Source organism: Buteo buteo, chromosome 3, assembly GCF_964188355.1.
Source record: "Buteo buteo chromosome 3, bButBut1.hap1.1, whole genome shotgun sequence".
Classification (NCBI taxonomy): Eukaryota; Metazoa; Chordata; class Aves; order Accipitriformes; family Accipitridae; genus Buteo; species Buteo buteo.
In genome coordinates, this window is record NC_134173.1 from 10,004,679 (window position 1) to 10,029,862 (window position 25,184).

The window sequence follows — 25,184 nt, forward strand, 5'->3', positions numbered from 1 at the left end:
TGTATTATTCATGGGTGTGTGCTCTATCAGCTTGGCTATCATTTTATTACTTATTATACATAGGTATACATTTTTGCACTTAACGTCTACACTTGTGACCTGGCTGTGACTGGCACGGGGTAGTTCATGACCTCCTCCCACACAGCTTACCCCTGCAGTCCCCTGCTACCAAACCCCTCCAGTTTATGCCCAATATATCCACATTCTCCTCTGTTTTTATTCAGATTTTATCAGTACACTATGCAGCTCCACTACTTTTACCTGTATTTCCAACGCTATTGAATACATATACCCTTCAACACCTGTCTCTCTGTCAGAACTGTTATTCTATTTTTGTTGAAAGTACTACATAGGTACAATACTTCTACCACAAATTCTTTTAATTTTTCATTAAAGGAGATGAATTCATAGTTGCTACAGGAAATTTTTAATTTCATGACTTGTGTGCTTGAATTCTGAAACACCGTATTGCATACCTAGCTTGCTTTGGGCAGATAATGGGATGATAAACTTGGGGGACATCAAGTTTAACCTCTTGTTTAGACAACAGAAGTGTAATAACTCTAATCTTTATTACACTATCTTTACAAATAACCATGGTACTTATGATTTCCATGATGATAATTTGGCCATTTCACTGGTTAGTTCGCTCTATATCGTTTCAAAGTATTTATTTACTGACAATTTTTTTTAACAGGCATTTTCAGGGAGGGCTTTTTATGCAATTATATTTCATTTTATTCTTCAAAATACAGAACAGCTCTTCCTTTCCCAGGATTACATATCTAACCAAATAGCAGCATAGCACTACATTGCTGCTTCTTGCTATGTTTCAAATGAACTGGTTCAATCTGCACAGAAAAGATTTGTTTCTTTCCCACAATAAGGCAAAGAAGTGACTCACACACATAATTAAACTAATGCAGAAATACTTTCAGGATTAAGGTATGCATCCAGGAAAAGACTAATATAGCTTCTAACAATCTTTTTTATTTGGTGGAAATCACAGTAACTGGAAACATCCAGTTGCTCTTTACTGTAAAGCATCTTACCTGTGCCAGCATATTTGTCTGTCATATTGATATCGATATCCAATTTTAAAGTCAGCATAGTCCTAATGACATCATCACTGCCTTTGCCAGCTGCCCACATGAAGGATGTTCTTCCCTCAAGATCTGAGTCATCTTTTACGGAAGGATGTTTCAAAAATACTTCAACTGTTTCCTGAAAAGACATATTATTGAAATTAACATTAAAAGGAATCTGTAACAACAAGAAACTATTGTGTCTCATTTAGCTGTTTATGAAGCAAATCAAAGCTTCATTTTTCTTTTTTTATGTTTATATAGAGTAATAGCTCAACAGGAGCACTGTACTTTCTGCTATACCCTTTTTCTCGTCAGTGTTCATAGTACATCCTTAACTATGAGTTTAACACTGTCATTTATTTCATATGTCTTTCTTTTTAGTGTCAAACATCATGTGTTCGTCATAAGGAAGTAAAAGGCACTGCAGTCACTGTGAAGAAAGCAATGGGAAAAATATCATCAGCTTATCAAAACTTTACTGTAATAAACTGATGCTAAAAATAATGTTCCTTCAAAATATTCTGACTTTTTTTTTTTACTCCAATTCTAAATATGACTGCACATGCAAATATTTTAGTTTGCCAAACTCTAATAATTTGACTATTCAAAAAAAAAACAACCCCAAAACCAACCCAGGACTTTTGGGGCAACATAGACATATTTCCTAATATTTAATAATATCAACAGGTTACTAACTATTGAAATATTATAAATAAAAAAAGATTAAGGAAATCTTTATACCTGAGTCCAGGCATTCCGCTGTAAGTCCTACACTAAAATCTCTATTTAAATCAAAGCAAAAAGAATTATTTCTTCAAATGCTGTGTTTGTGTTAAGCTCTCAGCAAACCAGTCCACTTGTTTAACCTGCTGCTAAATTCTTAATAAGCCACACATGAAAGGAAGGGAGAGGAAATCACGACTGCTAGAAAAAGAATTAGGGGAAGAATCTCCTTTTTCTATCTAATGCCTTACAAAGGCTGTGTATTTAACAGCTGGTAAAATCTCTTAAGAGCCACTGATAGGCTAGCCAATACAAACTGAAAAAAAGTGGGTTTCATTATTTTCTTTTTTTTTTTATTTGTATTAACACTATTTTATCTTTTCCTCCATGTGACCCTAAAATAGCTCTATTGCTGCTCTGGGTAGGATGAGAATTCCTTGGCTATAAGGAATCAAATGCTTATAATCACAAAGGTGTTTAAATGCCTATGTCCTATTGACTAGTTTGGGTTTTTTTAAACTACTACTTATTATGTCATCCCTCTAAAGAAATAGGAAATTTCTCATTTGTCTTATATTAATGTGATCTAAGGTCCTAACTGCTCTGTGAATTTGGGTCCATATCTGAACTATCAGTTTATTGTAAAGGTCCAACCAGAAGTAATGAGGAATGGAAGCAGTAAGCCTTCCACACAAACCAGCAAGTGTTTATAGCTTTGTGTACTCACACTGACCACCACTACACCTCAGACACAAACAGCTACTCATTAGGCCAGCAACTCAGCACCCTACCAGTACTCTGCACTGCTTGAAATCCTGCAAAGTGAAAAGCAGTATGAAGGCTGGACCTTTGCAATACTAAGGCACACATCCTACAAGCATAAATAAGTAATTTTATTTTTCCATTAAGTTTTAGGAAAGCAATGTTTCTTTCAACCACTCCTTTTTTTAGTTTTTAATGGGAAAAAGAGGAAGAAAATCCTATAGTGCTATAAGAGTTGTTTTCCAAAATGAAGTTATCACAACTTGAAAACAAAATGAAATTAAATTAGAACAGGATGGTTAAGAAATTGGAGAACAGAAGTATCAATCAGTTTAATTCTACATGTATTTTGTCATGAAAAATCACATGTATTTTATCTCTATTAAAAAAGTGGAGAAAACAAAATAAAAAACAATAAAGCTGAAAAACAACAGTAGAGAAGTAAACCCGGATAATTTTATTCTGTGCCACCAAGAAACTCTGAAAAATACTAAATATTATTTTTGAATATTCAAAAATAAGACAAGGCTATTCACATTTCATTTACTAGATCAATCTATACAAATATGTGAAAGGGAAGTACGTTGTCTTGGACATCTCTGGAAAAATTCAGAAAAAAATAATATATATATATAGTCCTGCATTCTGCATACTAAAATCAATACTAATAGAGCATCTTTCTTCACACATGAAGTTCAAAAATTTAAAAAGGATGTGTATTTGGACCTTCTGCAGGATACATAAGCCATCTAAATTTCAGGCAACCTATTTGGGTAGTTATATTAGGTAACTTCAGTTCTTCTAGAACTTTTCCTTCTATAATAAGTGGGGATAAGTTAGTCTTAGAGAACAAATTCTTCATTGAAGAGACAGCTAAGTCTCTTCAGTCATTAAAACCCAAAAATGTTATATTAGAGTAAGTAGCCTGCAGAAAAACAGAGTAAAGAACAAGGTATCGAGTTAAGTAAAACTGAAAGCAACTCAAATATTTATAATAAATACAAAAGAACAAACTTTCTTCTTCTTGTTAGGGACCAAGAAACATCGCATTTTAACTGAGAAACATACCATGCCTATCCAAACTTGGGCAGACTGTACAGAACAACAACGCAGCTCTCAAGCCATAAATGTATAGATGCTAGTGCCAAAACAAACATGGATGTGTCTCCACTCAGTTGTTTGACTATGTATATGGAATGCAGTGGTGGGAATTACTCAAGGATTTGTGTTTAATTGAGAAAAAAAGCAAATAGTGGTGCTCAGAAACAACCAGAGTGGTAAAAAAAGAGAGAAGCTCCAGACATAATTTAGGCATGCATAAACAGGAGCTCTTGGATACATCACCAGCTAAAAGAGGCTTGCAGATCTGAATGCGAATCTCCCGTTTGATTCTTCATGCAAGATGGGAAACAGTACATTCATTGTAAGTACACAAGATTACAAAAGAATGTCTGATTCCATCACCTACTCTATTTCCCCATAAAAACTTAAATGGTATCATAGTTTGGCTGGCTGGTGGGATCAAAAGGCAGCAATATAATGAAGATATTTCATACAACTGAATCAAGCCCAGAGAAAAAAAGCCAGCATGAAAAATCATTTTTTAGGAATGTATCAATATAGAAAAAAAAAAAGAGATAAAAGCATGTGGACATAATCACCAGATTGTAAATAAAAACATTCTATCTTTCCCATGAGTCTGACTCAAACTAGAAAGAAAGGCTTTTACAACATAAATATTTTAGACATGTTAGTCAAACCCAAATTGTACATACCACTTAATGAACAATAATCAGCATCAATAAAAAATTCTCTAAAAAGATGTAAATTATACACAGAGATATGCTCCAATGAAAGTCTGAATTTAAAAAATATCAGTATGGTCTTACTAAGACCACATCCAAAAAACCCCACCAAAACCCCAAAACTCCCTTTCACAAGGAAACAGAAGGTGACAGCTGTGGTATTAATACACATTGGTCAGTTCCCTCTTTCAATAGTATTTCTGGATTTGTTAACTTGAATGGTTCTCAAGGGCATTAAAATTTTACTTGTTTTATGAAAATAAACATGTAGGTAGGCAAAAAATACCAAAATTAGTATCCCTGTTAAGAAAATGCTGCAATATGCTCTACATAACTACATTAATTAGGCACTAAATAACCCTTCTTGTAAAGGGAGGTTATGAATAATATAACTGAAGAAAACTTAGATGGGAGCTCTCAGCTTACTATGCATGGCATAATTCAACTATGAACAGACAGAGCAGCATGAAAAAAGCCTTCCTAAGTTCCAGTGCTTGAGAACTACTTCTGTACTAACATCTATGACCAGCAATCATTAAACTGCTGAGTTTTAGTCTTAGCTCTACCGTATCGGATCTCGCTCTAGAAAAAAATTACCTATTCCACCAAAATATAAGAATTAGGCTGTCTGAGAACCCAGTTTTCTTTGTTGACTGAAGTTAAAAAATATTTTTTAAATATTAAAAACTTTAAAAAATTTTTTAAAATATAGTGTTCATGAGGAATTGTGACAAAAGGTACTCGCTCTTTAGCCATGCTTTATGAGACAACAGCTCATTCATAATAGCAAATATTCATAAGTTAATCACTTTCTTGAAGGCAAAGACTGGTTTGACTGGTACTGAAGCAGCTGTGCAAATACTCATACAGGTGATCTTACTCTACATACCTTATAACTGTTTAGATTTTGCTACAATGAGCCTTAAAAAGTAAAAGCACTGTAAAATAGTAGGTGCCATTCTGCTTTCTATTGAAGTACCTCAATGACTATTGTGTTTTCTGATGCAAACATATAGATCAAAGGGCCTTTTTTGTACAGCAATGTAGTTTTTCAAAATTTATTTTTAATCATTTGAAATTAACCACATTTATATCACACAACATAGGAAAACTCTCAATTAAGCTTGTGCAGACAACACTGTTTATATGATTTTAAAAACAAACACTTTGTTACACTACAAATACATCAGCAAAATACATTTACTTCACATGTAGGGTACGTGCTACTTACAGCAAAGTTGCTCTGCGCTGCATAATGTAGGGGTGTTGCACCTTGACTATCAGATGGGATAGTTCCAAACTTATTTCTTTCTAATAAGAGATGGACAATCTGTGCATGACCTGAGAAAAAGAATATAATAAAACCAGATATGCACTGAATCCTGAAGTTAAACACTTTCCTATTAAAAAAACCAAACCAAAACAAACCCAAAAAACAGAAGAAAATGAATGGACTTCAATAAGTAATAGTATGTTTGTGTTGTATCCATTATAGTCTAAACATAGGAGAGAAACACAAGACTTGATATTTGAACTACTAAGCCTGGCATGCACTTTCTTCCCAATAGTGTTCCAGTTCCACGCTCTGTATCCTCATTTTTGAGAGGCATCTGTAAATCAGAATGACCTATGAGTAGGGACACGTAGAAAGATTTTCTATTTCTTTTAAAAGAAATCACTAGAGCATTTCCCTAAACAAAGAAACCAGAAGCAGTAGCTGGTCAGACAACTGCACTATTAACATTGCAATGAATGAGTTGAATATTTCCAGAAAAAGCTTCTGATCATCCAGCTGAGATGCTGCATTTAAGTAAGAGGTCAGTCAGAAGCAGTGAAGTGAGCAGAGACTGATGATGATGAGCATTTGTCCACCTACATTAAAAGGTAGGCTAAACGAACATTGACAATTTCATCCTACATCACATTGTTTTACAGAAATTAAGTGTTAATTCTTTACTTAGGTTTTATTCAATCAAAATTTCAGCTGAAGATGTACAGCAGAATCTGGAGGCTAGTCTACTACCAGCTGCCATATCTGCAATAAACAACAAACTGACACACACAACTTCTTCCAACAAAACAGATTAGAATGTTTTTAGATTTTTGGGGGGATGGTAAACTTCATATCCACTTCTCATACAGGAAAACAAAGACAAAATATAGTATATTGCCACTAAAGTCAACCGATCCTTTCATATGCTTTCTTTTGTAGGCATATGTGGCTCACAGAATATCTTGATGATTTGGTATTTTAAGAGATACTATAAGGCATAAATCACATAAAAATACTCTGATTTTACAAGAGAAATGTCCCAGTATCTTGCATGTGAAGAAAACAATCAATTTTACAGCTTGTTACTTTTGCACAGTTGACTTGAATTACTTCGGGATAAATGAAAAAAAGTAGGTAAACCATTCTAATAGCAGTAGGCTTTTTTTAATGAAAACACCGACAATTACAGAATGAAGCTGTGTAACAGTTGTGGTCTGTAGCTTTTAAAAACCTACGAGATGGAGGACTAGGCAAGCCTTCTTTTGTGGAATGGCAATTTCAGACTTTATATGTATAGAAATATCACAAAAGAGAGAAAATGGTCAACTTGGGTCCAGAAGGATGAACAGCTACATGGGGATTATTTTTTTCTAGGGGCTTTAGGGTGTACAGGAAGGCTCCTCTTTCCTTTCAGCCATTAAGATAAGCCTGGACCCAGAACAAATCACAACATTCTGTCCCTCCCTACCAGAAGAACACTAAAAATACGAGATACAAAGTTGCTGTGCTCTTCCCATCTCAAGACTATAAGAAGTGAACTGAGGTGCACTGGAAGAAGTTGGTTCTGAGTGCAATCCTAGCAGGAAAAACATAGGAGTACTGAGCCTGGAGAAAAAGTTGCCTGAACTTTTGGGACACACAACTAGAAAAAGGGAAACTGAACTACTGAACTCTCTAATCAGGACAGAAGGTCTACCTAAATTATCTATGAGAAAAAAGGCTTGAGGGAGTTAAAAAAAAAAAAAAACTGTATTGGGTGCAACAGTAAATAAATTGGTGCAAAGATGGATCTTGCTTGGACGTTAATGTAAACAAAACTCAATTCTTGAGGTCAAGAACTGTCATTTCTGTAGTACTTTTATTTAGAAGAGATGTAACTTGGCAGAGACTTTTATATACACAAAAGAAAAGGTAACAGGAGCAACAAGGCCCTAAGATAGAGTCACATGCAACCTATCACCTTTAACAGAGTATTTGTGGCTGTATCCATGCTCCACCTAAAAGCTCCTACTGTTAGCTCATTTAGTAACATTTTAGACTGAGATCTATATACAGCATCCAGTAACTAACTTAAAAACAGAACCCTAAAAATTAATCATGATTTACCAATCAGAAGTTCCCCATGGGCATATGGCACCTAGAGACCTCATCAAATTCACAAAGGACTCTGGAGGTCTTGGCACATCTTCCCCCTTTATTCCACATTGATTAGACAATCCATTTTTCCAACAGACAAAACTTCTCTCTCAAATGCAATCAATTCCAAAACACGATAAATTTAGCTCCTTGGACAGAACCAAGTGATAATGACTATTTCTTTGTGAGACCAATCCTATGACACTTAAAGTGTTTCACAATTTCTCTGTAAAAATTCAATATCCTTACTAGAACGCAAATGCAAATCTGAGAACACTTTTTTTTTTTTCCCCTTAAATAAACATAATCAAGCTACATGTATATTGTCACTGGAGGTGCAGTAAATCGCTCCAGTGAGAAATCTGATTCTTTTATTGGCATTCTTTGTCTGCAGCGTCCCAAAGGGTCATAGGGATGAAGCCTGTTAAAAGGGGAGAGAGAGCGTTTGAAGATTCTTTCTTTTTATCTGGCACATGGTGTTCATTTTTCCCTCTTGCACATTGGAGAATTGAAAATTGGAGGTCAATTTTCTAAATCATATTACTTTTGTGCCTATCATTTTATGAGTTGTGTTTCCCTCTATTTAGACTATTTATATGTAATCAGGTTTTTACCTTTTTTTGCAAAGATCAAGTTTTGTAACCTGTAAAACCAAACTGTGCAGAATTCACATATGCAAGGTTACAATTGATAGGGCATCTGAGTCTCAGGGTAGCAATCTGAACAGAAAAAAACTTTATCTGAATAAAACTTCTTGTCAGATCTGATTAGACTGTCATAATGTGTCTGATGAAGAGCTTGTACTAAGAGTAGAAGTGTCAGCTCTGCCATTTTCTTGTTGTTCACTTGTGCTGGTATTATCAGATTACCTGCAGTTTCTTTGCGGGAATCTTTTTAAGTCACTTGTCTATTTTGTGAGAAGTAGTTTAGTAAAAACTAGATAATATAATCCATAAATCCGCTTAACTGGGCACAAGTAAACTGCAATGCATCACAATAATCTGAAAGTGAACAAATGAGCGATGATGCCACTGTCAACCCCTCCATGTTGTGGAGCACTCACTTCCCTCAGGCACCCTGGAAACCCTATGTGACCATCTTGCATATGGACGAAGTGAGGGTGCTAGCATCAATCCATATATTAAATATTAGTGAAGTTTTCTTACTTTTTCAGGTAAAAAATAAACAGAAGGTCTGATATTTTCTTCACGCACCCCAATGGATTTTCTTGGATACACACTGGGGTGTGCACACCGCACTTTGGACTCCACTGCTCTAGAGTACCAGGGGATTTTTTAACCTATGAACAAAGCTACATATGCAAGAACATCTCAGTATGGTCTAATTGTTCTCAAATCATAAACATATATAGCCTGCTGAAGTAATACATTTTACAATGCTTTGGAGAATCTGAAGCTAAAAAAACCAGTCTACACACAACTTCTAATTCTGGTCTAGCACAAACTATTATTGTGCTAAGAGATTAGTTAGCATAATGCCAGGCTGGAATTAAATAAAAAACAGAGACAAAGATCAAACACCACAGTCAATTAATTATTAAATGACTTCAGCATTGTCCAGTTTACCAAGTAAGGCTGCCCAGTGAAGGGGAGTTCGAAACAAGTTGTCATAAGATGTCACATTGCAGCCTTCGTAGGAGGTCAGGACATCAACAACCGCTACATTCCCATCAGCAACAGCAAAATGAAGGGGAGTTCGTCCTTCATAGTCTTGCCAGTTAAGCAGAGATTCTGTAGGTGCAGCTTCCTTGAGAAAAAAAAAAAAAAAAAAAATTTAAGTTGAAGAGACAATCTATATACTCTTTACAGATTTTTTTTTTTTCCTGAGTCTTATAAAAAGGAGATAAACTGTCCTTGCTCAGTAAAATATAGCTCTACAACCAAATACATTTGTTACAGTATAGGCTATTTTGAAGTATTTCTTATGGAACTTTTTATTATACTTAATTATTGTACAAGACCTGATTTTTGGTACATACCCTGTATTTTACCACTCTGTTGTGCAAGTGGCTCCTTACAGATCTTTAAAAGACTAACTCAGGCTCTTGTGAAAGTAACTAGATCTTCTTACTTGATTTTCTAAGTTGAACACAACATAGATATCTTCATATTTTTCTCCTAGGACACTCCCCTTTTTGCACAATTTATTCTTATGGCTTTCATTATAATACTTTTCTAGCATTTTAAAACCACATGACTACCAGAATATTTCTAAAGGAGATGTCAAGGTCTCTAGCTGAGAGGACAGAAGTTAGAGAGTATTTCTAATGAATGCATCTACTTGTAATGGGCTTAATTTTGAATTAAAAAAACCCAAAATCTTTTAAAGTATTGTGATCGGTCATTTGATCATATTAACATAGGCATTAATAGATATAACTGGACTTTTCATGACATTTTCTTAAGAAAAAAGCTAAACTACTTTCACATAAGGCCCCCAGCTATATAGTTTCATTTTATGATAATTTCCTCTCTCGTCAACTTTTTTCTAGACAGATTTCTCTTCATGATTTTCTTTCTCAGGCAAAAGAACAGAACAGATACAAACAAACATCATCTTAGCATTGCAGAGATCTCCAAATGGCAAATATCATAAAGGCCCATGAAATACAAACTTTAAACTTCACTTTCCTGAAAAAAAGAGTATCTAAAGAAAATAGTAAACAATAAAACAATAGAAACTCAGGATGCAGGACACCAAACATCTAGAGCAGAAGCAGAATGTCAAAAGAAGAGCTTAAATAAACTATAGGGAGTAAGTCTGCTGTTCTATCTCCAACAATTCAGAACAGTTCACTCAAGTCATGGGAACCCTGTGCAAAAGAAAAAAAGGAATGTAGTCCTGAGATTTCTAACTTCCAACACTAGAATGGATTTTAACCCACAATAACTGAGAAAAACAATCCTCCTGAAAATACAGAGCCAAACTGTATCTTACAATATGCTTATCAAGTATCTTACTTATGAAAGAGGAGGGAGAGATTGTGATCAGCGCAGCTTGTTAACAGTTGAAGCAAATTCTTGACCCCTTTCTCCCTAAACTAATTGAAATTTTTTCTGTTGACTTCACTAGGTACACAAATAGGCCATAAAATCACTTGTATTTGCACTATTTGAAATGCAGTAACTATTACATAGAATGATAAATCAAGAAGCAGAAAGTCAGGAAATTCCAGAGTTACGGTTTTATCCAAATATTAATTGACCAAGGTTGTATATTCTATATGTTCTATTTAATAGATAAAAAAATAAATACATTTAGAGTTATATTTAGCCATATTTCCCAAGTGCAATCTGGCTAAATTAATACTGCAGTAAGTAACCTCAACTCTGCAATGCCCTGATTCTTTGTTTCTTACTGTTTTACTTTCCAACAGTGTCAACTTAAACCTCCTAATATTTGATTAATGTAAGTTTTCTAAAGTTAAACATTTATGTACTTTGTATACTGTATGTAAATGCTAATTAAGTTGCCTCTCTCACATATAAAAAAACTGCATCGGTTTTAGGTATCAGTAGTGTTAGCCATGTTTTGCTACAGAAAAAAATTAACATACTTGAAACATACCGTAGTTCATTACTGTATCTAGCCACTAGTACAATAACAGATAATTAAAAACATAACAAATTGATAAATATGAGTCTGTTAACTAAAAATACAAAGTTAACATTGTTACAAGCACAAACCACAATAATCAAAGCATGAATAACACTTCTTTTAATAAGCATTCAAAAGCATTTATCTGAGCCATTACAGTGAAAAAGTGAAGTTTTATGTTCTTCCCTAGCTTTAATAATTTTCAAGAGAAAGCTAACTGATACTATGCTTACTTTCTGTCTATTCAAAGAGCTCAGCAGGGGGAGTATAGAGCCCACTGCAAAAATTCAGAAGTGATCTTTATGAGAATCATTTTTAAGAACGACTAAAAATGAATGATGATATGCACAGAGGTTATTACTGAAATTCTAACTCCACCAGGGGAAAACCTGTTTGAACAAAATGGACAAACAGGAAAACAAATGCTTCTTCACTTTACCTATAATTTATTGATGTAATCTGGAGAGCTAATTTTCAAGCCTTCTAAAAGCATAACAACATACTATATAAATAACTCCTAAAAATCCTGGCTCAAAGTCACCGATGTTCTCCAGAATATATCCCCATAATCAAAAGTATTACTTTTGGAAAACAGTAAAGAATCTTTTAATGACAAAGCCACTATTTATATTCTTGTCTGAAAGTACTCATGTGTTTTGAAATTTTTGGCCACAAACTGAAATTTTCTAGGCCTCTTTCTGAGTACATTCAAGAGTATAATTCTTTGGATTTTAAGTGGTTTTGGTGTAAAATTAGCTATAATTAAACTGTCATACTATATTAATATTTTAAGCACAATACACAGAAGAAACAGAAGCTACACATTTTTCTGCAGCAATTAGAACAATGGAATTGTAGGCAATAATGGAAAGTGTTGTATAAATAAGTGTCATGTCTCTTACCATGAAGGATAAATAAAGAGATACAAAATAGACAGAGAGTACTAAGCAGTTGCTTCCATCATATTAATGGAACCTTATTCTGTTCTTTTCTCCTTAAATCTTCCCAACGTTTTTCATGTAACCAAGCACTGCTGAATCTGGAAAGGTGGAAAAGGAAGTTGACCATGAGAGCATCTCCAGATTAGAGTTTCTCTCTATTGCACACGTTTACTTTCTAAATATGACATGAGTTCCATTTTTGCTGTATGTCATGGATTTCAGTATTAGATATAACCAATTTGTGCATAACTGTGACCCCTGCAAAGCCAACCTACTTCTTCAGCATTCAGTTGAGCTCTTTTTGTTATTGTTTATTTTGACAATCTCAATGAGCTTAGTACTATACAAACATCAAGCAGAAAGATGACCCTTAATTTTATGAATTTATAAACAGGAGACAACAAATGGACATATCCAGATGGCAAAGCACAGAAAAATAAGACAGTATTTTTCAGTAGCATAGACTGTGGTCTCAATAAAACCAGCAGCTTAACTTTTGTCAAGTTTTTGTAAAGCAGCACTGGAGAATTCTGAGTAGGACACTGGAGAAAAATAATTTTCTGGGGAATTATTCCACAGCATTAAAGATAACATGTGAGAAACAACAGCAGTGTTGTTTTTCATAACTTAATCAGCAGGCAACAAAGCCTGCCAATGCAGATTGACCAGCAGTAAATATCATTATCTAACTGCTATCTGAGCAACAGCACATATCTTACAGCTTATAGCACTCTATCATGAAAGCAAAGATAAATGGTTTGTGTTGGATGTGATTAAAAAAAAACGGAGAGGCAACAGTGACACAGAGTCGTAGGCCTTCTGCACTGCTATCACTACAAGGCAATATTCTTGTAAACTTAGAAATGCAATTATATAAGTTAAGACACGAGATGACTGAAATTTTAACTGTATGGGTATGTACGTTAGAAATACCATGCAGAAAGTATGTGAAAAACTATAAAGTTGACAGGGAAGTGAAGACCTAGAGAGGAATGAGAATAAAACATGATGCTTGGGCAATAAATCTGTAACTGGGTAATATGGCAAAAAGTAGCTAAGAAAGGAGGGGAAGACTATGAGCTCTGCTAGGTAGATATCTATCAAGGCAAGTAAGAAAAACACTTCAGTCTGGAGAGGAGACAAGATCTTACTAAAAGATTATACTCAGAGACACCACCACCACCAAAAAATGGTATTTATACTCAACAACAGATTCAATCAACAGATTGATTACCTAGTAACCTAGTAACAATGTTTCTGTATCATCAACTTTAACAGCACCTTCCACAAATCCTTTTTTATTTGAACTTGTTATTATCTTACTCCATCAATAAGCATATATAGGTATAACTATTTGGAATATAAACAAATTAGTTGATGCATGAAAAAGCCTAGATGGAATCAAGAATACATTGTTTTAACTCGCAAGAGTGGAAAAAAAAAAAAGAACCAAAAAAAACCTGGACACAATCATGATTCTGTATTACCTAAAGAGAATCTTTGAGAACACCTTCAGTAAGCAGACAGGTATTTTTGACCTTTTGTAGTGCATCTGGCTGGGATGGAAGTTAATTTTCCTTGCAGCAGCAGGTATGGTGCTGGGCTTTGTATCTGTGATTAGAACTGTTGATAACACACCCGTGTTTTGCTATTACTGAATAGTGCTTGCACAGCATCAAGGATTTCTTTTTCATGCCCTGCCCTGTCCTGCTCCCCCCAGTGACTGGGCTGGGGGTGGGCAAGAGACTGGGAGGGAACACAGCTGGGACAGCTGACCTGAATTGACCCAAGCAACATTCCATACCATATAACATCGAGTTCAGGGAAAGGAAGAGGCAGGGTAGATGCTCATGGCTACACCGTATGTCTTCCGAAGCAACAAGTAAGCGTGCTGAAGCTCTTTTTCCATTTTCCTGGGAGTGGCTAACATCTGCCTGCTGATGGGAAGTAGTGAATAAATTCCATTTTTTTGCACACAGCTTTTGCTTTCCATACTAAACTATCATTATCTTCATCCATGAGTCCTCTTGCCTTCCTTCTATTTTCTCCCAGTCTCGCAAGAGGGGAGTGAGCGAGTGGCTGTGCAGGTGTGAGGCTGTTGGCTGGGGCCAACCCACCACAACTTTTAAGAATATTTACCTTGACTATCTAATGTTTGAAAAAGTCTGTATTTGAATACAGCAATCCTTACCTACTTTTCAGCAAATTTCTTTCTCTAGTGTGGCAGAAAAGTAGATGGTATATACAAACTGAAACTTTGTGACAAGATTTTGTTTGTGAGAAATTATTTCACAACTGAGTCCAAATTACAAGTATCTTGAATAAATAGAAGTAATACAGAAATAAAATCACATTAATTTAACACTGGAAACTTCTCAAAACCTATTTTTTATAGCAAAAAAGAAAGTACCAGTAACTACAAGATTCAATATCAATGTGATTTGGAGAAAAGCAAAGAAAATTTTTATATGCCACACATAAGTTCTCAACTTGCAAGCTAATCAGGCAAACACATACAAGTCATTGTAGTTAGCTTACAATCAATATGTGTCTAGTTCTGAAAGACAAAGATATATATTGTTGCAATATAAGAGAAAAATTCAATTCAGACTTCTGTATCTTTCCATGTTAGTGAAGTTCAGAGATTTCCACCAAATAAAAAACAAGGTAAAAAATCAAGATGAGCACATGATTTCATTGTATGTATTATAACTGTCAGTGTAGAAAGTGAAACTGAAATACTGCAGAAGGAGAAAATATGCCATTAAGGAAAAATTATTAAATCTGTACACAAAAATATTTGGAAAGTCTCTCAATAGACTGATTGTGGGCTGACTGATAATTGATCAAATATTTCTCAGAATTCTGACTTGAAAGACCAAATTAATTAGACTTTTCAGTACAGTTAACTAGAAATGAACTTTCAAATAATGAAGAAAAGACACACAACAAAGAAATCAGTGTGCAAGATGCAACTGAGATGAGTAATATGACTGGCCATTTTAACTAGGAGAACTTGCAACCCCTTCCTCCCTCTCTTACCCCCTAAATGAACAGTTACACACATCAAACTAATTGAGAGAATATATGTAGTCCATGAGTTAGAGCAAAGACATTTACCCATAGAACTCAGAAGAAAGCCCTTTCAAGAGAGCAAAAATATTTAAGATTATTTCTTACAAAATTCTGGATACTAGGAAAAGCAAATTATTTCATTCTCAAGGAGTTAGTGGACCAAAAGGAAAAATTTCAAGAGAATAGAAAATATTTCTATCAGAGTAAAGTAATAAATACAGAAAGTGTTCTATGTATAATAGACTTTCTTACCAGAATACATTTCACTGTATGAATTGCACTAGGATCCTTGTTGTTAGCTGCCCAGTGAAGTGGGATTTTTCCTTCAATATCAGGGATTCCAATATTTGAATCATGTTTTATGAGAAGTTTCACATGCTCTGGGTTATTGTAGTAGGCACTCCAATGCAATGCAGTTTGCTGGAACACAATATTCACAAGTTTTACAAACACATTGAAAAATGAATAGAAGATGAAAATTAAAGTTGGTTAGAATCTGAAATATGATTTAACTATATTTTCACAGAATGAAAGATATCACCTAGTCCAACTCCTCTGCCCGAAGCACGGTCAACTAGAACAGCTTGATCAGGACAATGTCCAGTCATATTTTTAGTTATCTCCACAGATGGAGACACCACAACCTCTCTGGACAACCTGTTCCAGTGTTTGACCTCCCTCACCGTAAAAAAATGTTTTCTCAGGTTTAAACAGGATTTATTACATTTCAGCTTGTGCCCATTGCCTCTTGTCTGTTCACTGGAGACCATTCAGAAGAGTCTGGCTCCATCTTCTTTACTGCTTCCCATCAGCTGTTTATACACATTGGTAAAATCACCCCTGAACTGTGTCTTCTTCAGCCTAAACATGCGCAGGTCTCAGCCTCTCCTTGATGTCAGATGCTGCACTCTGTTAATCATCTTTGTGGCTCTCCACTGGCCTCGCTCCAGTATGTCTATGCCCTTACTGTACTGGAAAATCCAGAAGCAGACACAGCACTCCATTTGAGGTGCCACCAGTGCTGAGCAGAGAGGAGGGACCACAGGTAAAACCCACTTTAAACAATGGGTAAATGAGCAAACTTTTGTTACACTTCAGTAAAGAGGACTGACAGAAAATAGAGCACATGTATCCAGTGTGGGTGACAAGCCAAAATCAGTGGAAAACAGGCCTTAAACAAAACGGAACAAGAGGCCCATCAGCTTGAGTAAGAGTAGATACTCGCACGTCTTTGCTACTGAAGCCTGAATGAGGTCTAAGCTACACCATCTCACATGGGACCCAAGCTGAGAAGCCCTTATTCTTGGAATTGGAACATTAAGTATTTCTGGTAGGAGATTAATTGCTTCGTATGAGGATTTCTTGGACTATGGCAGGAGAATAGCCAACAGGGCAATGACATTGGGTGCAGCAATTTCAGACCTGGAGAAAATACGTGAGCTTGGTATTAAACAATCATGTCCAAGTTGGAATGATCATCTGTGGCAGGCCTCAGCACCAGAGCTGCACTATAGAACAACTGCAGCAATTAGTTTGGTCCCTCTTAAATTTGGAAATCTCCTCAAATAATACAAATTGATGGAGAACCATATAACAAGATGACTCTTCACTAGAGGAAGATGGCACTGAATACTGACACTGGACTTGGATCCCTCTTGAGCAAAGGTTTTGACTTCCTGCACTATCCTTGATCACTCAGAATTCCAAGGGTGAATATTACTGAATCTAATGCCCATCGACCCATGGCAGTCCAACAAAAGATCAAAAGGCAGTCCATGCTCCTACCGCCAATTCCTGACTGCCAGTGGCTTTTTACAACCATTATCAATGTTCATAAATTACACAAGCAAACTGATGTATATGGGTTTTTTAAACAGCAAAATGATGGTATATTAACAAGTATTTTATTTATCAGACACATGTCTCCTAACTGCCAAGTAGCAGAGGGTTGTAAGATACAGAATGAATTCTATTTCCCATCTCTCTTCCCCCCTCACCCCTACAAAATATTACACAGCACTTTGATTTGAAAACTGAGAGAAATAACTGCTGCAGAACATTTGTGTACAAGCCTATGATACCCTGGATTAACATCCTTGAACAGTGAGATAGAATGTATGAGTTCACTATCATATCCTTAATGTCTCTGTAAAGGAAGAAGGCAAAAATGAGCCTAATTTTTGTGTTTGTTGCTTAAGCTGTTAGTTTAGTGCCATGGTAACACAATATGATAGCACAATGTTTTTGTCTACTTGGTAGTTCACTGAAAAAGACCTCATTCTAAGACATAACTAGAGGGGCTGTAAGGAAAGGTCTGATGACTGACACCACATACAGCTACATACAGCCTAGCACCATAAAGCATGTTCAAACCATCACAGCCTGTAGGGATTTGAATTGAAAAAACTTCTAGCAGTAGAAATTTGTAATAAGTTAACAAATGTTATTTCTTAAGTGGAGCTGACCAGTATCCCTAGAAACTGACAGATACAATGAAAGCAAAAACTTCTGATTACCAGGAGGCCAACGTAGCCTTGGTTTACTGGCTTCTCTCACCTACAACCTGCTTTTCAGTCAGCTGCCTACATGGAAGTAGATGTAAAAGACAGTTGTTCTCTCCCACATTCAGGAATTATATTTGACAATCTTGATGCACACAGCTGCAGTGAGGGAAATGGATAAGCTATGTGCCCAACAGGGTCAAATGTGTTGGACTCTGTCCCTGAGACTGCCTTTCATCAACCTGAATTCCATCTTTGCTACTGTGACTACTCATGACACGAACTGGAATAAAAGTGCTCTACATTTTGTGGGAAATCTGGCAATGCTTTAATACTGCCTTGGAAATCTGCTAAACAACAGGCAAGGTTCCTGAAAGGTTTTGGCTGGTTTCCATATACCTTTGTTAATTAATTAACATGGTCAGGAAGTCAGCATGACCTCTCCAGAATGACTGCTGTAATAATAGCCAGGGTTTCCATGATACATGTTAGAATATCCTGGAAGACAACAGCTGATTGCTAGGGCACAGGCTGGTTCAACTCCACTGGGGTGTCCCATGAGGGGACAGAAGATTTGTTTGTTGAAAACTGGGCTTACAGCTGTCTTATCTTGCTTCCTAGATGATAAAAACAGGTAAGGATTTCAGAGTTCAAGCAATTGCATCACTAGAGAAGTCCAGTCCCCTTCTCTTACTATGTCTTTTGTGGTAGAATGAAAACCCACTACATGACATATGGAATAATTATTTCCACTAAGACTAGCCTTGCCAAGCTAGTGCATTGGATATCAGCTGATCCAAATACACTTGATGAGGGCACTCACATTTGAATCAGTGGTAGATTAGTGCCTGGTGGGGAGAATTTTTGCACCAGTTCTAAGATCACTTACAAATCGTAAGAAAGAGACCTTTCTGCTCAATGCTTAAAAAGCCTCCATCATCAGTAGCAGTTCCAGTTATATTGAATAACATGCCTACCTTGCCAATGGTAGTTACGTCACTGTTTTTTGGTCTTCCTTTTGCCATCTACAATCACAGTGTCCCACTTTTTGTTACTATATCCTTACAGAAAAAATTTGGATTAGGGAACATTCGTATCTCTCGGTTCTTTGAAAAAAGTCTCTTTCAGATTTCAGGATACACAAACTGCTCAAACACATGAAATTTAATCCAGATATCCCCAGTTTAACGGGTCCACAATAATTACTAGAAACCTGTCTACTAAAGGCAATGTGATCATCTCCCAAACAGAACATGCATCAAGCATGCCAACAAGAGGAACGAGTCTGTTTTGTTCAAAACGTATGTGTAAACACAAGAAATCCTTTACCTAGAATGTCTGTCAGGACTGTGTGAAAGTCCTATGCCTCCTCATACCCTAATATTAATACTAATGGAGGCAACCATTTCACATCAGTTTTAAATGAAGCATTGCTAAACACTCAGACTTAAGAACCACACTAATCTGAGCACCTCAAAAAAATACAGTTACCATATGCTAAATAACTATTCCTTCTTTGAAAATGCATTAGTGTGCTATTATTGTGGACTGACAGTACCTCTCTGTATGAAGAGTAATAGTAAACCAGTTGTTTTACAAACTGTATCACCTTCCAAGATCCATCATCTCTTCTGGCTGGTCATTTTAATGATAGTCCTTTTTAACAAACGTCAGTAGATTATCTCCTGAGGCTCTCAGAAGTCAGTGTGCTTCTGAAGCAGGCTGATAATTTTACTGATGTGGTAGAGAATGACTTGACTTTCCAAATGGACACGAGACAACTCATGACAATATATGCACTATACGATATACCTGGAAAATCATCTGGAGATTTCCTGGCCTTTCAAGCAACTGTTGTCACTACAGATGCAGAAAATTAGTCTGAAGGACTATTCTAAGAAGGTAGTAATGCTTAAGCTCTGAAGATGTTAAGATTACATTTTCTCCTGAGGAAGTCTGCAGTTTCACAAAACAAATGTCAAAGTGACTAACGGGTGCTCTGCTTCAAATGAAAGTCTCATGCCAGAACTTCAATCAATTTCATCATCACATCCCTCTCACTAAATGATAAACTCATGGAAGCAATAGCGCATGTGCATTGATAGCAGACCTTCTGTTGCCATTTGGTCCATTTTATGACAATGATAATAACAACAACAACAATTTGATACTTTTTATTGTCTCTGTTAGAAAACCTTCTTGACAAATGGCATCCCATTCTATCCCAGGCCAAAAAGTCACGTATGATTATAAGACTCTAAAAATTGTCCGTTTTTACTCACAAAAATACAGAAAAAAGGACAGTCGACCAGATAGATTCAGTATATGGATATTTTTACCCTTGGACCATTCTTGTGGATGGAAATGAAGGAGTGGAAGTGAAAGAGTAAAGTTAAGCCAGGAAAAAAGGGGGGAGGGATGGTGGGTTGAAGGTGTTCTAATTTTTGTCTCTGTGTCTCGTTATACAAAACTATTTTAATTGGCAACAAATGAAACTCATTTTCTTTAAGTCGAGCCTGTTTTGCCAGTGACAGTACTGGTGATGAATCTTCCTGTCTTCATCTCAACCCATGAGCTTTTTCAACCTATTTTCTCCACCTGTCCCATTGAGGAGGGGGAGTGAGAGGGCAGCTGGATGGCCATTTGGCTACTTGCCAAAGCTAACCCACCACCCATTTCTAAAAGGTAGCACCTGTGGACAGCTATGTCAATATCATCACCTTTTTAGTGGCCCCAGTGCAGAGCAAAATTGATCACCCAGTGTTAGGAAGGATGTCTGCCAACAGCAAACCTGTATTCAGCTCAGCACCAAAGGAATAATTTCCTTTTTTTTTTTTTAAACTCACCTTTGGTATTGACAAATACTTTGAAGGCCTTTCGCACAAAGTTTTCTAGTGACTCTTATCATTAAATAATTCTAAATGTACGGTTTTTCCAAGGAAGAAAAGCAAGATAAGCACATGCTATCCAGATTCTAACCAGGATCACAATGTTACAGAAAGACATAGACCTTAAAACCAATGGGTTTTGAATCCTCTATTATTCTATGTACTCTCAAAAAGAATGTTGATAAACTCAGTGCAATGAACTTTTACATCATTATCATCAGGAAAATTTTAATATTTCTAAAGGTGATCATTATAATACCAGTGTTAGCCACTATTCTGAAGACTCAGAAAAAGTTTGTTATGACTGAAATAATTTTTCACACACAACTGATGTGATACCAATTTCCAAAGCTGCTACAAGTGTTGTCTTAAAATAAGCAGTATTTTTACCTTGTTTCTGTCCTGGGTATCCACTTCTCCAGGTGCCATATGTTTTAGCAACAAAGCTAAACATTTTGGGCTTTTGTGACGTGTAGTTAAATGTAATGGTGTCATATCCTCCAAGTCCTTCTGCATCCAGTTCCCTCTACGAGCCAGTAAAAGTTTCATGAAGCGGTAATTTCCCTGGGTAAAGAAAAATATCAGAAATTTACTCATTTATCAAACCAAATGATGATACCGTTTAGATATACTTACTTTAAGCTTTGGAAACATCTAATGAAGATTTTTTGTTAAAAAACATTAACTCTTGATTTTTAAGTCTGTTTTGCTACTTGGTATTAGATGCATATCTTCCATTAGTGGAGTGTGTAAGACAGGGTTCAGTAATACTGAAAATTCTGCAATATTGTCAGTTTCTTGACAGTTTAACCTCAATGAATATCATGTAAAAACTGAAATAAGACCATGACGTGCTGGTTTCAGCAAGGCAGACAGTTATCAGATGAGGAATAAAACTAAACATGCAGCAAGATCACAATTTTCAAAATGAAATTAAGAAAAATGATTCAGAGAGATAAAATGTACTCATCTGAATGAGTAACAAATATATGGAAAAGTGATTGTTTCTTACATTTTTAAATTGGGAACCATATATGAGTTTTGAACTACTGTATGCATGATAAATGGATGGGACAGCTAGCTTTGTAACACATTTCAAATACTTAACTCCAGACTTAATAGGTTTTCAAAAGAAATAATGTAGAAGTGCTCCTGTGACAAATAACTGAGGGTGGATCCCAAAAAAACCAATCTGGTTTTATTTTTCAAATCATTGAAGAAGCCAGTCAAAAAATAAAGATATAATCATGCAATCATGAAGAAGCTGCACTGATTTAAGGTATAGCCAGCCTTGACTTGCTACTGCCCCTTGCTTGGAGGTTATTTTCCATATAACAGAGATGCTACAGACAACATTTTGATGCTTCCACTTCACTGCAGTACAAAGTCTATTGGGTTTTTCAAACCACTTTCAGCAGTTAAGTTTCAGTTGAAGAGCAGTAACAGCTGGAGCGATAACTCATTAGAGCAAAACATCTGGTTCTAGCTTGTGTGATCATGTTTTAAACACCCCTATTCTTTCCCCACTCTAACTTTTAACCTTTCCTAAAGTGAAAAGAGTGTGCTGTCTCGCAATTTTGCTCACTGTCTCCCAATGTTTCCCAAAATATTAGTTTTTGCCAATTTCACATATTGACAGTTTAAGTAAAAGTATCAGTTACCCATAAATATAATGAGAAGAGAAAGCTCAGAAGAGAAGAAAAATTGCACTAATTCCCCCCACTCAGAGAAAAGCTGCAGCATTTGATGAAGCTTTATTAGACAATGTACACAGGACAGGTGACACTCAAATCAATAGAAGTCATGTCTTTGGATTCTTCTGCTTATGGAACTACCCGCACATTAACATAATTCAGTCTGCTACAATTCCTTTATAAATCCTGTATGTTAACTTAGTCCCTTTAGACTGTCTTTGGAAAAACAATGAAAAAAGGTAAGCATGTAGACAAGTGCAAGCAATGCTAATGAATGGGGGCACCTCTGTATCATAAGGCTCAGAACTGCAAATCACTTCCTCAGCAGAATGGTAGGGTATAGATGGGCCAAAGGATTCCAGAGGTCCCCACAGTATCCAGTGCCAGGGAATAAAAATATTCTTGTTTCCTTTTTCATAGCAGCCATAAACATTGGAAGGGCAGATTTTACATATATTACTGTTCTGCTCTTTGTCTAATAAACATAGAAGAGTTGAGCTTTATGTGGGCAGAATGGATTTCACCAAGTTTGCCTAAAATAAATGAATTTGATTTTTTTTCCCCTACTACACAATTTTATTTTTAAATACAAAACAGGGAAAGCAAATCATGAATGAGCTCAGACAAAATAACCTCTTCCTGCTTCTACAGTTTATTGCCATCGGTCCTTGCTCTTCAATGAAAGCCTACAAGAAAAGTCTGCCAAAAACCTTACCACAAACCTGCCTGAAAATGCAAACTTCTCTTGCCAGAGACAGCATGACTACTGTACTCTTCAACAGCATTCACAGCAAGTCTTGACTGACTAATTCTCTTTCTTCTGCTGGGTGTCAGGGAAAGCATAACCCTAGGATTTTGCCCGTTTAATACACAGACATACATCAAGGCATGCACTGAAGTACAGAGGCAGAACAGCATAACGTCTGCACAGCTACTAATCCACACAGAACACCCTCGAATTCATGATAAATTTGGGAATGAGTTAGGGATGAGAAATCTCCTCATTATTGCCATTATATTTTATGGGTAAATATAAGAAGAATTTGCAAAACTCATTAAAAAAAGAAAAAAAAAACTAGCAAAAAATCGCAATGTATCATGATGTAGTTGGGAATTAGACTGGGGGAAGGCAACATTGAATAACTTGAGAGAATATTAGTCTTGGAAGAAATATAGCTGCTTTTCTCCATCACAGAGGATAATGCATTTGGTTTGTTTTCAGTGTTTCCTGCTCAATGTGCATGCATACACATGAAAAAAAAATTGATTTTCTCTTGTTGATGGATACTTATTGGAAGATTTACAAGTATATTGTGCTTTTTGAATGAATTCAGCTGAAGAGTCAAAGTTAAAATAATACATAAAACTAAGGAAACAGGCATTTTTATTATTAGAGTTCCTTTCCCTATACTGTATTTTATTTTTACTGTTAGACATTTTTCCACCAGTTAGTACTATATTATTCTGTTACATGCTTAGCCACCAACAAATCCCTCTCCTTAGGAAATGAATCTGTAATAAATCCCCTCATTCTGAAACAAAAAAGATTCTGTTTCTTCCAAATGATTTAAGATTTTTTTTTTAAAACACCACCACAGAAAACACCTGTACGTACATTACTTATTTGTAATGATCTTATTCATGCTCTTACTCCTGACTGCTGTTCTTTAGTAATACCATGAATGTTACTGTGTTCCTTTCACTTGTTAGAAAATAACACCATCCCTATGAATGGCAAAGGAAAAATTACCCACCTCCAATTGATTACTGCTTAAGTTTGTAAATATGCAATGTATCAACATGTCTTGAAGGCAGATCTAATTTAGGTCTTACTAGGTGGAGGGGGAAAAAAGTATGCTTAATCTGAAAAGCAGTTACTAGCCGAATTCCTTCATTTTTATAAAATTCTTGCGTATAACAAGTCTTTAAGCTTGCTAGTTTTTACACATAGAAAATGCACTTGGTTGGCCTAAAGATTCCTGGGCAGCATGAAGTGCTTTGGGTCACTCTATGGTCTCTTAACATTGATAATGTCTCTGAAATTATTCTGTTATACTGTGAAAACATTATGAGCAAACACTATTAAATAATGGTACAGAAAACTGAGTTCCTGGTAGCCAAAATTTACTATTCCAATGCCGATTCTTAAAATTCCTTTGTATTCTATTAGAATTATTTTTAACCAAAAACCTCAACTCTGTATGCAAACTACAGCACCATTTCAGAGAACAGCTGACAACTAATCATAATCAGACGAAATAGTTCTGCTATTTCAGAATTTCAGCCACATACCCTAACTGCAATGGAGTATGACACGTTTTTTTGGTAGACAGATAGTTCAATAAGCAATCATTGATCTGCCACCAAATAATGACTTTGAAGAAAGTTCTGGACCCCAAGCTTAACCGCTAAGTAGTCAGAAAAAAATTGCTTTCCTGAATGTTTCAACAGAAAAAAGAGCAATGGGAGAAACATCTTAGTTGGAATCAATGAATTTGCCAGAATTCAGATCAGCCCTGAAACTGAAAAAGTTATCCCCAAATTGCAGATTCACTCAGAAAAGAACCCACCTGCCTAGTATTTTCAATATAACTCTATTGCCAGGAACAGGTTCCAGCGGAAAATTACCAGTAAACTCTTTTCTACCTACTTTTCTGGGCCTCTGAGATATATGTTTATT

At 35.8% G+C, this 25,184-nt stretch overlaps 1 protein-coding gene across 5 annotated transcripts in view; it reads right to left on the reverse strand.

Moving 5' to 3' along the window:
- The window catches only part of INVS (inversin), a 98,761-nt gene that overhangs the window by 35,883 nt on the left and 37,694 nt on the right, over window positions 1–25,184 (reverse strand). For 4 of the 5 annotated variants that reach the window (XR_012649734.1, XM_075022811.1, XM_075022813.1 and 1 more), the window contains exons 4-8: window positions 21,201–21,374; window positions 15,674–15,841; window positions 9,374–9,554; window positions 5,610–5,719; window positions 1,053–1,224 (exon numbers count right to left, since the gene is read on the reverse strand). Coding sequence is in view for 4 of the 5 variants with exons in the window: in XM_075022811.1 (XP_074878912.1) it covers window positions 1,053–1,224; window positions 5,610–5,719; window positions 9,374–9,554; window positions 15,674–15,841; window positions 21,201–21,374 (805 nt within the window). In the remaining variant the exon portion in view is untranslated. Of the gene's footprint in view, window positions 1–1,052; window positions 1,225–5,609; window positions 5,720–9,373; window positions 9,555–12,307; window positions 12,434–15,673; window positions 15,842–21,200; window positions 21,375–25,184 lie in introns of those variants that run through there. The other variant, XM_075022814.1, reaches the window with a different exon arrangement.